At 30.5% G+C, this 12433-nt stretch overlaps 1 protein-coding gene across 1 annotated transcript; it reads left to right on the top strand.

Annotated features, from left to right (window-relative positions):
* The first annotated feature begins 395 nt into the window (after window positions 1-395).
* Window positions 396-3827, top strand: LOC125064145 (cuticle protein 19). The gene is made up of 4 exons (XM_047670975.1): window positions 396-541; window positions 1933-2029; window positions 3214-3453; window positions 3681-3827. The coding sequence occupies exons 1-4, from the start codon at window positions 413-415 to the stop codon at window positions 3761-3763; spliced, it is 549 nt and encodes a 182-aa protein (XP_047526931.1). The 5' UTR covers window positions 396-412; the 3' UTR covers window positions 3764-3827.
* The last annotated feature ends 8606 nt before the right edge of the window (window positions 3828-12433 follow it).

Here is a 12433-nt window from a genome sequence, read left to right as displayed (position 1 = left end):
ATGTTTCATGGTTGTTACTTATATATGTGTATTGCAACATTAGTATCCTTTCGCCTTAAAATATTTTATTCTATATTTAAATATCCTTAAAGTATTTGTAACAGTATGTACCAACTATGACTCAGGTAAAATTTGAATACAAATTAGATTGAAAAGACCATAGACTTATTCATACAATAAAAAACCAACACCTGTACGTGTACACGGCTCCCATGAAAGTGTTGCAATCTAATTTACATACGACGTCATTGTAGCGTGCGAAAGTTTTCTCAATTAGACGCAGGAGCATAAGGAAACTTATCTTCAGATTCGGCCAGCTTCAAGGCTATCTTTGCTAAGGCCACTTATAAAGGCCTGTGAACCCTCTATTGTGTTATTCAGGGAAGAAACGTACTGTGATACGGTCGTTAGGATGTTTGCTTTTAATATGTGCCGGTGTTTTTGTGTAATGTTTGCGTTTGTGATCGCGTGTGCACATGCGAGACCGAAAATTAACCCCGTTTTCAGTCCCGTGTACGAACCGGGATACGAATACTATGATGTAAGGTTTGGTTTGATTATATTAGAGTTTATATCTATCTAGTTAATCTAGTTAATTTCGAATGAATACGAAATTTGAATAAATTGTAAAGGTGCGATTTTCAAACGTCCAAAAATGTCTCTACGATTCGAAATCATGGATAATTTTATGGATGGATTTTTCAATAGTGGTAAACTATATAACTTAAAGTAAATATCTCAATAAAATAAACTTTATTTTACCAGATTTTCTCAGGTCTTAGAAAATAAATTATTGAATTAATCATTAGTTGTTTCTGACTATCACTAGACATGTTTAATATTTCAGTGTTAAGTAAAGAGTCTTACTTTGAAAGATTATGTTTACAAGAGGGTATCTATATTTTAATGTAATATTATGAGTTTTATTTTCGTGGCGAATGATCGTCTCATTTCAAGCGAATAATAGCATAGAAAACGTTTTTAAATTTGACTTAACATTTTTACTGTCAAAATAAAAATACAAATAGAATATAAAACTTAAAAATATACTTTAAAAGAATATTCACCTCTACCCTTAAGAAGAATAATTAATACAATGGAGTCAGCACATCAGATCATAGTGTAATCAGATAAATTTTAAGTACCTCAGTATGCGAAAAAAATCATTTTAAGTAAATATAGTTTGACTCAAGTTGACGAGAAAGGAAAGGATAAGTACTTATTGTAAATATTTAAACAGTCAATGTAATATTTATTATTTTAAGTGTTTAAACAGGTGATTTTTTAAGTCTCTTTAATTTTTTCCAAATAAATATTTGTTATTAAATTGTTAAAAAGTGTTACATCGTTTGGTTATTGTTATTACATATGAGTTGACATTTCAAAACGCGCGTCCCAAACTGCGCCAAAGTAATTTCTCTCAGCTGCGTACGTATACAAATCTTTTGTATTTAGTCATAGTTTAATATAATTAGTCGTCTGTGAATACAATGTGTTAAAATAAACGAGCGTTGCCAAATTCGTAATTAAGATTTAACACATAAAAATAATCATATTTATGTCCCTTTTTACAGTTACAAAATATGAAAATGGTTATTTTACTTTTTATTATATGTAATGATTATTTCCATGGTCTGTACTTTCATTAAAGCCGAAGATCGCGGCTTCAAATTCAGGCTACGCAATAATTAATTTTCACAACTATAATACTTCATTTGTTATTAATTTATCTAGAGCTCGTGCGTTGAAGGAAAACATTTCGATATAGAATGAGCTTTTTCTGAGAGAGTCTTTGCTCATTTTTTTTACTTCACCAGCAATATACATAATTACAAACCCATTTTAATATTTATAATATATATATATATATATATTGTAATCATTTAGTACGTAATAATTATTTTATAATAAGTCCTTGATTTCAATGCTTAGGATCACCCTCGATATGCATTCAACTACGGAGTGGCCGATCATACGACTGGTGACATCAAATCTCAGCACGAAACGCGAGACGGCGGAGTCGTTAAAGGTAATGGTAAATTAAATGAAAAAATAATTATTCTTGAATTTTTATTTGATTAATTTACTACTAAAAGTAATTTTAAAAGTCACCGCCTACACTTAACAGTAAATACTGGTACTCTCGGATATACACGACATGAGGGGATGAACTATAACATTTCACTAATCTTTATGTTTCTTAATTTCAAAATTGAATTAACTAATCTGTATAATTATATAAAGGACCATATTTTGATGCGGCCGTGTTTTGTTTCCAGTAACCTATGTTTTTTTTTTAGTTGATTTGATTCTAAATTACAAACTGCGCTGACTTCAATGTTTCTCTCTACTAAACCAGTATAGTTACATTAAAAATAAAGTGAAGTAATAAGCTGAGTCCATTGCTGTAATAATACTGCGCTTTGATTATGCTACGAGTGAATCAGCATTCTTAGACCACGCAGTAGAATGAATGCGAGCAGTAATTTTCTTTTTTGCTTACGCATCCGCATATAAAATATATATATTAAGATTACCTCAGCGAGATAATTATAAAATTTATTGTGTAGATTCAGAAAGATTGCAAACAAACAAGTAACCTACGGGACAAACTAATTAGTTTCCCTTAAAAAATAATTTTATTTAAAGCGTATTTACGTAACATATTTTCAAAAGATCATAAATCATAAAATTGCACAACACGCTAAAATTTTTTCTCCGTACATACTAACAAGTTTCAATTTCTAAATAACGCGTATTGTTTGAAAATTATGCCGTCATTAGCGTTTTGTTAGTGGAAACGTCTACTAATGACTGTGAAACATGGGATTGAGAAAATTTGTTGCAACATTATCATTTTCCATAATCAACAGTAATGAGCACTATTGTCTACACGAGTACACGATCAAGGAGTAAAGTTTAATTGATAATTATAATCTCATAGATTAAATTATACTTTGGAAGAAATTTTTCGATGTTTTATCGGACTTCAACATGCATTGCTGACAATTATGAAATTTATAAAGAATATTTAATTTTAAATATTGCTATTATAAATTTGTGAAATTCATACAATGTGTGTATATAATATCGTTCCTTTCAAAAATTCCTATAATTTTTTTTTAATTTTTTTTTTGCAATTTATTATTATTATTTATTTTGTGCGCTTTTTATATTTACAAATATTAATAATGTTTAATTTTCGAATTGCAGGTCAATATTCTTTAGTAGAGCCCGATGGTTCTATACGCACTGTGGATTATACGGCGGATCCTGTTCACGGATTTAACGCAGTTGTATCAAAAGTAGGACCCAGTGTACACCCACAACCAAAAGTACATCGCCCCGTCCAACCCAATGTTGTACAATACGTTCCAAAACCTGTGCCTGTACCTGTTCAAATACCGAGTCATTACGTGCCACAACAAATCTATGCATCGCCGACACCTTTCTGTAAGTAATCATATTGTTCACAACGGTTTGTGTTTCATTGAGTTTTGAAACGAATTTTAAAATTTTCTTATTTATTTAATAAAAACTTAAAGTACAATCTCAAAGGCAACCAAAGATATAAAAAATTTAGTCACACGACAAGCAGATATAATATCTAATTAGTGTCGGATAACATGCCGTAACACTATTGTTTCCTATTGTTTCGTATAATGTATTTTGTTTTACAGTGTATTCCAAGGTTGGTGGCCAATTTCCAGAGTACGACGGCTTCGAACTAGATGGACCTTCCAACCACTTTTACAAACGCTGAAATTTTATTGTGATAATACTTTTGTAGCTTATAAGAATGTATATGTGATATAAAAATAAATATATCTTGCTTTTTATACAAAAAAATATAATGAAAAATGTTTTATTTACGACTAATTAATTTATACAAAAATGATGCATAAATGTGATTCAAATATATTCTATGGACTATAAACAAGTAAAGATTGTGTTACTCGTATTAATGCAATGTCTTTTATGTTTATACGTCAATGTAAAGGAACGGAAGTGTGTAACATAGAGCTGGGGAAGCGCGCGCTATTTGACTTGATCAATGGGAGCGCGCCGTCCTATTGTTGGCCGTCAAATGGCACCAATTCGTATTACAAGAGGGTATACTGTTATTGATGCTGTTACCAAAAATAATAGATAATTCAGTCTCAAGTGTAAAAAATAATTTTAATTATTTTTTATAGGCTTTTGGAGGCTCAACTGATTGAAAGTGACCACCGCCCATGGACATCTACAACACGTGGGGACTAGCAGGTGCTTTGTCGGCCTTTAAGAAAATTATTGGCTCTTTTCTTGAAATTCGTATCGGTTGGGAAAAACCGGCAACGAAAGCTGGTTTCACGGAGGCTAAAAATGACGCTGTTCTGAAACTGTACCTACGACCTATCCTGATTTGGTTATAAACTTTCGTACTAATCGATATATCTGAGAAGAATTTTATTGTAAGGAAAGAACTTTGCAACTTACTCATGGGTCAATTAAATTATCCCCAAATATTGTACTCATAAATAAATAAGCATTTTATAATGTTGGATTGATCATCAATAAAACTATAGCTACTATTAGCTTATTCAATCAAGTCGAAAAACATGCATGACCCGACCATTGACCAACCATCTTAAATCATGCACAAGCTGCTTGCACATGAGTAATTAAAGAAACAGCTAAAATTGTAACACACGGGAACAAAACCATTTGGTCATTATGATCGATTTAACTAGACAGCGTATAATCTATGTCTCTTGTATGTAATCCTTGTAGCATTGATTACAGGAAGAACGGGTACTTGCAGTAGTTATTCGAAGCCCGACTCACAGCTAACGCACGTCGGTGAAGACGCGGACGGACACTAGTCGTATCACCTACCTAGTAGGCAAGATCATTGTGATTCTATTGCTAGCATCATCTGATACAACAAAATAACTTCCTCGTTGACATTCTCCAACTCAAAAAATACGTTATTGATTTATAAACCTTTATTATATATATATATATTTACTCATTTCAAGCATACATTGATCGAATGATCGAATAATAATATGTTCGAAATATTTTTCTTACAATATTTTATGTACCAATAAGCAAAAGAAATAATATCTAATTATTCATTTCAAAACTTTGCTTCATAAATAGCGTAGGCGTTCAAATTATGTTGTTTGACTAAATAATTCTTGTTTGTTTTTGTGAGGTGATAATATAATTAAGCTACTATTAATTAATTATTTTCTATTTTATTCAAATTTAGTTAAAGATTCTTTGAGTAATATAATATTCTCGATCACTTCATCACATAGTAAAAAACAAAGTCGCTTTCTTTGTCCCTGTGGTAATTTTGATCTTTAAAATTACGAATCGGATTTTAAATAGGTTTTTTTAATAGATAGACTGATTTAAGAGAAAGGATTATATGTATAATACATGCACACTATAGTAGAGAAACACTGATAATTTTAGAGATTTCTAAAGTGTGAGGTTCACCCGTGCGAAGCCGTGGCAGGTAGCTAGAAAAATATTAATTGTGACTTTGTTAGTAGGCGTTTTAATTAGCAGCGAAGTAAAAACTACGTTAAAAATGTTTGCTCTCCATTTATACGTAGGAGATTCGCTCTGTTATTCAGTTAATAAAACATCGATCGTCGGTATTTAATTATTGCTTATAGTTATTGTAATATTATTTAGATTAAAGATAATTTAAGACCATACGTCATTGTATTGTTGCGCTACAGAGCTTCAAATAAAAAAAGGTACAAGCAAAAAGGCCAGTTGACGGTAGGTGATTATCACTGCCCATAGACATTGGCTCCGTATGAAATTTTAATCATTTCTTACATAACCAATATGCGATTAACTATGGGAACTGAAATGCGTGAGAGATGAGAAGTCCCTTCGGCCTGAAGTTATACTAGATCATTCATACTTCAAACCAGAAATAATACTAAATATTATTTTTTGGCGGTGGAACATTTGATGAGAGGTGCAAGCCTGTGTATCTACCCAGACGGGCTTGCACAAAACCTACCACCAAGTCCTACTATCTTCTTCTGGGGCTAGAATTCTTAATCTTGCTTAAAATAAATAATATTGTTAAATACTTTGCTTTAGATAAGGAGTTTACTGTTATAAAAAAATGCTCAATGTTTTAGATGCGTCCAATTCATTCATTGTTATACGATTAAAAACTGGTATCTATAAAAATACCTCACATGATTTAAGCTGAATATTATCTTGGAAATTATTAAAATAAGCTCCATATGATCCATATATAGCCTACATATGATAATATATTATACATGTTCAGATAAAAGTTCATGCGAATATTATATGTATACTTACGCAATATTTTCTATAATTAGTGAGTAACTGTTTCGAAAATATTGGAGGATTTAATGTGCATCTCATTGATTTTATTTTTCCATTCATATGAGAAGTCTGAACATGATTCCAAAAACATACTAACAGAGTAATGGAAAATTATCGTAAGTAACTCAACAGAACGAAATACAATAACTGAATATTCGATTCTTTACGTTAATGTAATGTAAGTGTAAAACTAATAAAATTATGATAATTCTGCTGATGGTAGTATTCTCAATGAGTCGTTATTCAAAAGGTATATAAAACGTTTCGAAAGTTTTGAAGTTGCATGACGTACAATGATTTCGTTAAAGATGTTGATTTGCGGCGTATATTATAATTTACATTACATGATGTTTCCCTTCACCGCCGAGCACGAGATGAATTATAAATACAAATTAAGCACATGAAAATTCAGCGGTGCTTGCCTGGGTTTGAACCCGATATCATAATTTAAGATGCACGCGTTCTAACCACTGGGCTATCTCGGCTCTATATTATTATAATGTATATTTTGAATTGGAACAATTTTAATTATTTCAAGAAAATATGGAGAGGGGCAGCCGGTATGTCCCAGTGTCTAGAGCACGTTAGCTAATGTTGCGTCAAAACTAGAAAAGTACCAATGAATTGTCAAGTGCTTAATTTTGCATGTAAAATTCATTTCTTCTTCGAAAATCTACCATATGCGTACCCCACTAATAGAACAGCGTGGTGTAGAAAACTCCAGAACTACTCAAAAAAAAAGTTAAGGCCCTGCAGGCGTAGGTTTTTAAGAAAATATATTTTCTATATTAATAAAAGCCGATGAAATGGTAATAAAACTGAAGATATAACAATCAAGTATTCTGTGATTTATCGCAATGAATTCGCATCAATCCTATCTGCTATCGAGATCATGAAGTCGTGTGCTCACAGGAATTTGACATTTAATAAATCGTGACTGGCAAAGCTGAACCGGAACGAATTAAATGCTCATCTTCAATTTTTCAATGATAAATATAGTTATTTTATACTTCATAAATTAGCCTTTTTAATAGGCTTTTGTTTTTATTTTAGAGCACGACAAGTAGTTATTCGAATCACAATCATTTCGGTATGTTATGTCTTGTATGTCGAGTAATTAGCTCGAAATTTCGGTTCATTTAGTGGTAGGGCTTTGTGCAGTGGGTAGGTGCCACCCATTCATCGTACATCTTCGGCCAAAGAAAATACTTACTGAATAGAAATAAGTATTGTTTGGTACCAGTTTGAAGGGTGAATGTGCCAGTGTAACAACAGGCACAAGAGACAACATTGTAGTTCCCAAGGTTGTTGGCGCATTTACAATGTAGAGGTTAATACTTCTTACAATATCAATGACTATGGGAAGTGGTGATTACTGATCATTTGAAAAAAAATCTAACCGTGGGCCGGGGTGCTTAAAAGTTAGTATTTTGCAATGCTTATAATCAATTGTTTGGAAAGCACACGCCATCATTTATCTTAAATCTCTTCGATCTTTTTGGATCATATCGGAATACCGTTCTATCGGATTATGAAAGTGAGACATCGCCGTGACTGAGATTTATTAATCACATTATAATTTCCGGTAAATTACTTCAATGAATATCAATTACAGAATAATACGACATCAACGTTCGTATTTTTTACATAATAACCTGAATTACAGGCAACATAATAATAATATTATTATTTTCACATATCAATTATTCTTAAAGTTTTATTAAATGGTACAATTGTTTTATAATTTCTAGGACAGTTGTCCTAGAAATTGTTGTCCTAGAAATGTCCGTTTCTAGTTTCATTAGATTTATAATATTTATGATCTAGGTACATCATTTTTGTGCAGTTTGTATTGTTTTTATATGCATTAAAAATGTCATAAAGATTTAGTTAAATTGATTTTTAATAGATTTTTTTTTCTATGATATCGATATATTGCTATTAATAAAACGTTCAATATTATAAAATAATATTAACAATCTAATTGTTTTTTTTTATCAAGTAAAATTATAAAAGGTTATTAAACCAACCGCAAAATATCTTTCGTATAGCACTAACCACGAATTAAGGCTGCATTTTAGTGCAACTTAAGCAAGACATAATTGTTGCCTAAACTTTAAAATTATATTGCATCAAACAGTATCTTAGACAGACATCTGTTGCTCTGGTATTGACAGACAAATGAATTTAATTTATTAATTATCCATAAAGTATTCTTTACTTAGATAAAAGCTAACAATTTCGTTGTAAATTTGTGTCGTAATAGTATTTACATTGGCGATTATTATATATTTTGTCATAACTAATTACATCACATTGTTGTAAAGGAGTTAAGTGTTGAGCTAGGCCGCTGGCAGTACTGGTTGAGTGACATTAAAAAGTATGAGAACATAGAGACCTTTTCGACACGCTACAACGACATCAATCGACAGTTCGTCTTACTCACATCTTTCTGGTGAAATATTACATAGAACCGTCACACGAGTGTACCCGTACATTCTAATCCGGTAAATTTTAACAACAGGGTAACTCAGCTGAACTAACAATTTCTGTTATAGGATTTAGTAAACCGTTTATAAGTTGTTAAATTTTGTTAACTAGCACGTTCTACTGTAATACATATCTTTACTGCTCTCTTGTGAGTTTGCGTTATATTTTATTTATTTAAACATAGCTTACGAAAGCATTTTGTAACAATCTAATGGCGATTCAAACAATAATCAATTTAACGCCTATAATACTTGTAATTGTGAGATGTTTCAATCGTATTTCAATAGACTCTTATGGAATTTAAGGTCATAAATATTTATTAAAATGGAGTGAGTGTTGAAGTTAAAATATTGCAAAATTTTATTTTGTTGTATAGGGATTACTTAAAAGTAAAATTCACATTCATCATTCTTAAAATTATTTTTTATTTTATTGTATTAAGAACTATCTTTTTTATACTAAATAAAACCTTTGACCAATTTTGACTTCTAAATAAATAACAGTTACATTGTTCTTGGATTACATTGTTCTGATTTTATTTCGACTGTCAAATGTTATTATGTTCTCCATCTGACAAATATAAATGGAGATAGGGTATCTCTTTGAGATTAATTCGGCACCAATAAACCATAAAAGTAATGATGTTGCAGTACATAAATTAGTATACCGATCACCATGACGTTGCGGAGGTATAAATTTAAATCGGGATCGTTAGTTTAATAAATCTTCTAGATTGTAAACTTCCAATATTTTGCAATAAAATACGTAAAATTTAAATTTGCCATTTACAATAAAATGCATAAAATTTCTACACCAAACAGCTCGTTTCTGCAACAATCATTCAATTCATGCAATTTTGTCAGATAATATTCTGATACAGATTAATAGGCTTTACTAATGACATAATCTGTGTTAATAATCTGAAGTTTATTTGGTAGCAATTAATGCATATCCAGTTTTTTTTAACAACTTGAAATAATATATTAAATTTAAACCGTAATAGAAATAGATAGATTGGTGGTGTAAGTAGTATTTTATTATTCTTGTAACGTAAGATTTATCTGATATCCTAAAAATAAAATAGATAAAAGTACTTTAAGTTACTTAAGAATACGATATTTTAGAACTACCATATTTTTTATTGTAATAGCTTCTTTAACTCCGTTTTTTATTTAGTTTAACGAAACAGCTTTAATAAGTGGTCGTTTCAGTTTAGTATCTCCTAAAACCCGTTATAATGTTAGAGTAGCCTTATTCTGAAATATAAGTTGCTTTAGATTTAGTAATGTCAATCTCAAATCTTTTAACGATGTATCAATGTCCTTCTGTTAAAAAAAAAATCGCTTTTCGAAAGGCGTCTCAACATCGTCGCTATGTCTGTCATGATATTTAAATAACACAAGTTAACATTGGTCCAGTATAAGTAATGCCCTTGACTTTTAAGTGTAACGCTTCCGACGCGACGTTAAGGGCACGCGCAGATATTCGTAAAGACAGATTTGATGTAAGATTAGCTGTTCCTAGCTTGACTTGTATGGAATTTTATGCTTCTGTCATTATTACTTCGTTCCTAAACAAACTTTTTTTCTACAACTTAGTTTTCATTTATTTAATATTTATAAAAAATTGAAATTGGAACATTACGCGGCCGATAAAAAATAATTTATTGATCATCACTTCGAACAAGGTTCGGGTAAGGAATCAATGACATGCATTAAATTTCAACATTTTTCTTAAATTTGCCTTATTATGTCATTATTGTATGTGAGTATTATTTTTTTTTAAATCCAAATATTCAGTTGTAGCTTTCACGAAAATCGGGTATCCGACTCTTTTGAGTATTTTCTGCAATTCGTTATAGTTTCGGATTTTGCCATCCGAGCAATGATGGTAACAGCTAGCCGACATATCTTGTCGGATGGCTGTTGCTATCATCGTTGGACACTATGCGGTCAGATTTAGGTAATCGAGTAGACAAAAGAAAAGCTAATTTAAATTTAGAAATACATTAAAAATAATAAATTAACATAAGCCATTACAATTGAATTACCTCGATAGCGTACATCTTACATTGTATTAACACGTTAATACAATACAATAAAACTGTCGCGGCGCAAACAGGAGTGTCTGCACCGCGCTACGTTTAAAGACTGCATTAATGATCGTCTCCGAAATGTAATATGTAGATCTATTATGATGCTAAAGTAAGCCTGGGTGAATACTTAAGTTCTATTACTTAAATTTTGTTGCAAAGAATTTTATTTTATGGCTTAATAAATTTAAATATTTCATTAATTTTGAATAGCCAATGAATAAGTCGGTAACGTGAGTTCAACATGAATCTACAAAAGGTTCGGAATGTGGATTCAGCAAAAAGAGCTGGATACCAGTTTGGCAGGAAATTTTTATATTTATAATTCATTGCAAGTTAATTTTAATATCCTGTATGAAAATCAATTATCCATTTCAAATATATTGTATACTTTTGCTATTAAGTACATTGCATGTCGATGTATATCGATGAAATAAATATAAGTCAGAATTGATTAAAAGGATTGTATTGAAGTTATCATTGAATATTTTGAATTGAAACTTTGGAAGCAATCAGTGCAAGATTTGAAGGTCTAATTTGAATGCAACTGTTCTAAACGGAAGGTTTATTGATGTAAATAGGTTTTACTTCCGTGACGTGTGCCTTGCATGAGCTTTAATTGATATATTAAATTCATATTGTTTTAAAAATTAAGCCATCGCATCCTGTATATTTTTTATCATATTGAAAAAAATTATGATCAATCACAAAAGTAGATAACAGAAATACACTAAGTATTTTTAAGTAGTCCGTTTCAGCTTATTTTCTTAGATGCGTAAGGTATGTTTGATGTTAATTGTAAGGATGGTAAAGAAGAGTGGATCATGCATTTACTTTATTTATTTATTTGGGAAACAAACAATTATAATTACACTTAATAGTAAAAAACAAACATAAGAAAAACAAAAATCAATCAAGTTTCCACTTAAAATGTATACAAACAAACTTATAATATGACGTAAACTAAATTTAAATTCACGAATTTTTGAGTTAAATATATCTAATACTTTATAATGTATGTTATAATTTTTTACATACACGTAACAAGAACATATTTTTTGCATAGTCACACTTACAAAGGGGTACAAAAAATAAAGATTGGTTTCTCGCGTACAGGCGAGGGTATTTAAAATGTAAATTATTAAGGGGACGCTTAGAATCAACAAAACTACTTTAGAGAAATTGCATAAGTCTGCAGATTTTTTTTAATGTGTTTCTGTCAAGCTCATCTGGTGTAACGTGTAACTCAAGTGGTGTGTATAATTATAATATACTCATTCATTACATGCAACATTATTTATTCGCCAGTTGATAAATTAATGAAAAGGCAGTTAGTTAGTGTTGTCAATTAAGTATTTATATCGAATTAAAAAACTTAAACAGTAAAAGACTAACTATTAAATCGAATTCTCTACCACTTGGAATCAAATCAAATTGGAAGCAACAAAAATCTATTAAATAATAGTTTACTGTTTCAAC

The sequence above is a fragment of the Vanessa atalanta genome, chromosome 5 (assembly GCF_905147765.1).
Source record: "Vanessa atalanta chromosome 5, ilVanAtal1.2, whole genome shotgun sequence".
Classification (NCBI taxonomy): domain Eukaryota; kingdom Metazoa; phylum Arthropoda; class Insecta; order Lepidoptera; family Nymphalidae; genus Vanessa; species Vanessa atalanta.
Note: the sequence above shows the minus strand (reverse complement) of the source record. Positions and strands in the feature narration are given on the sequence as shown.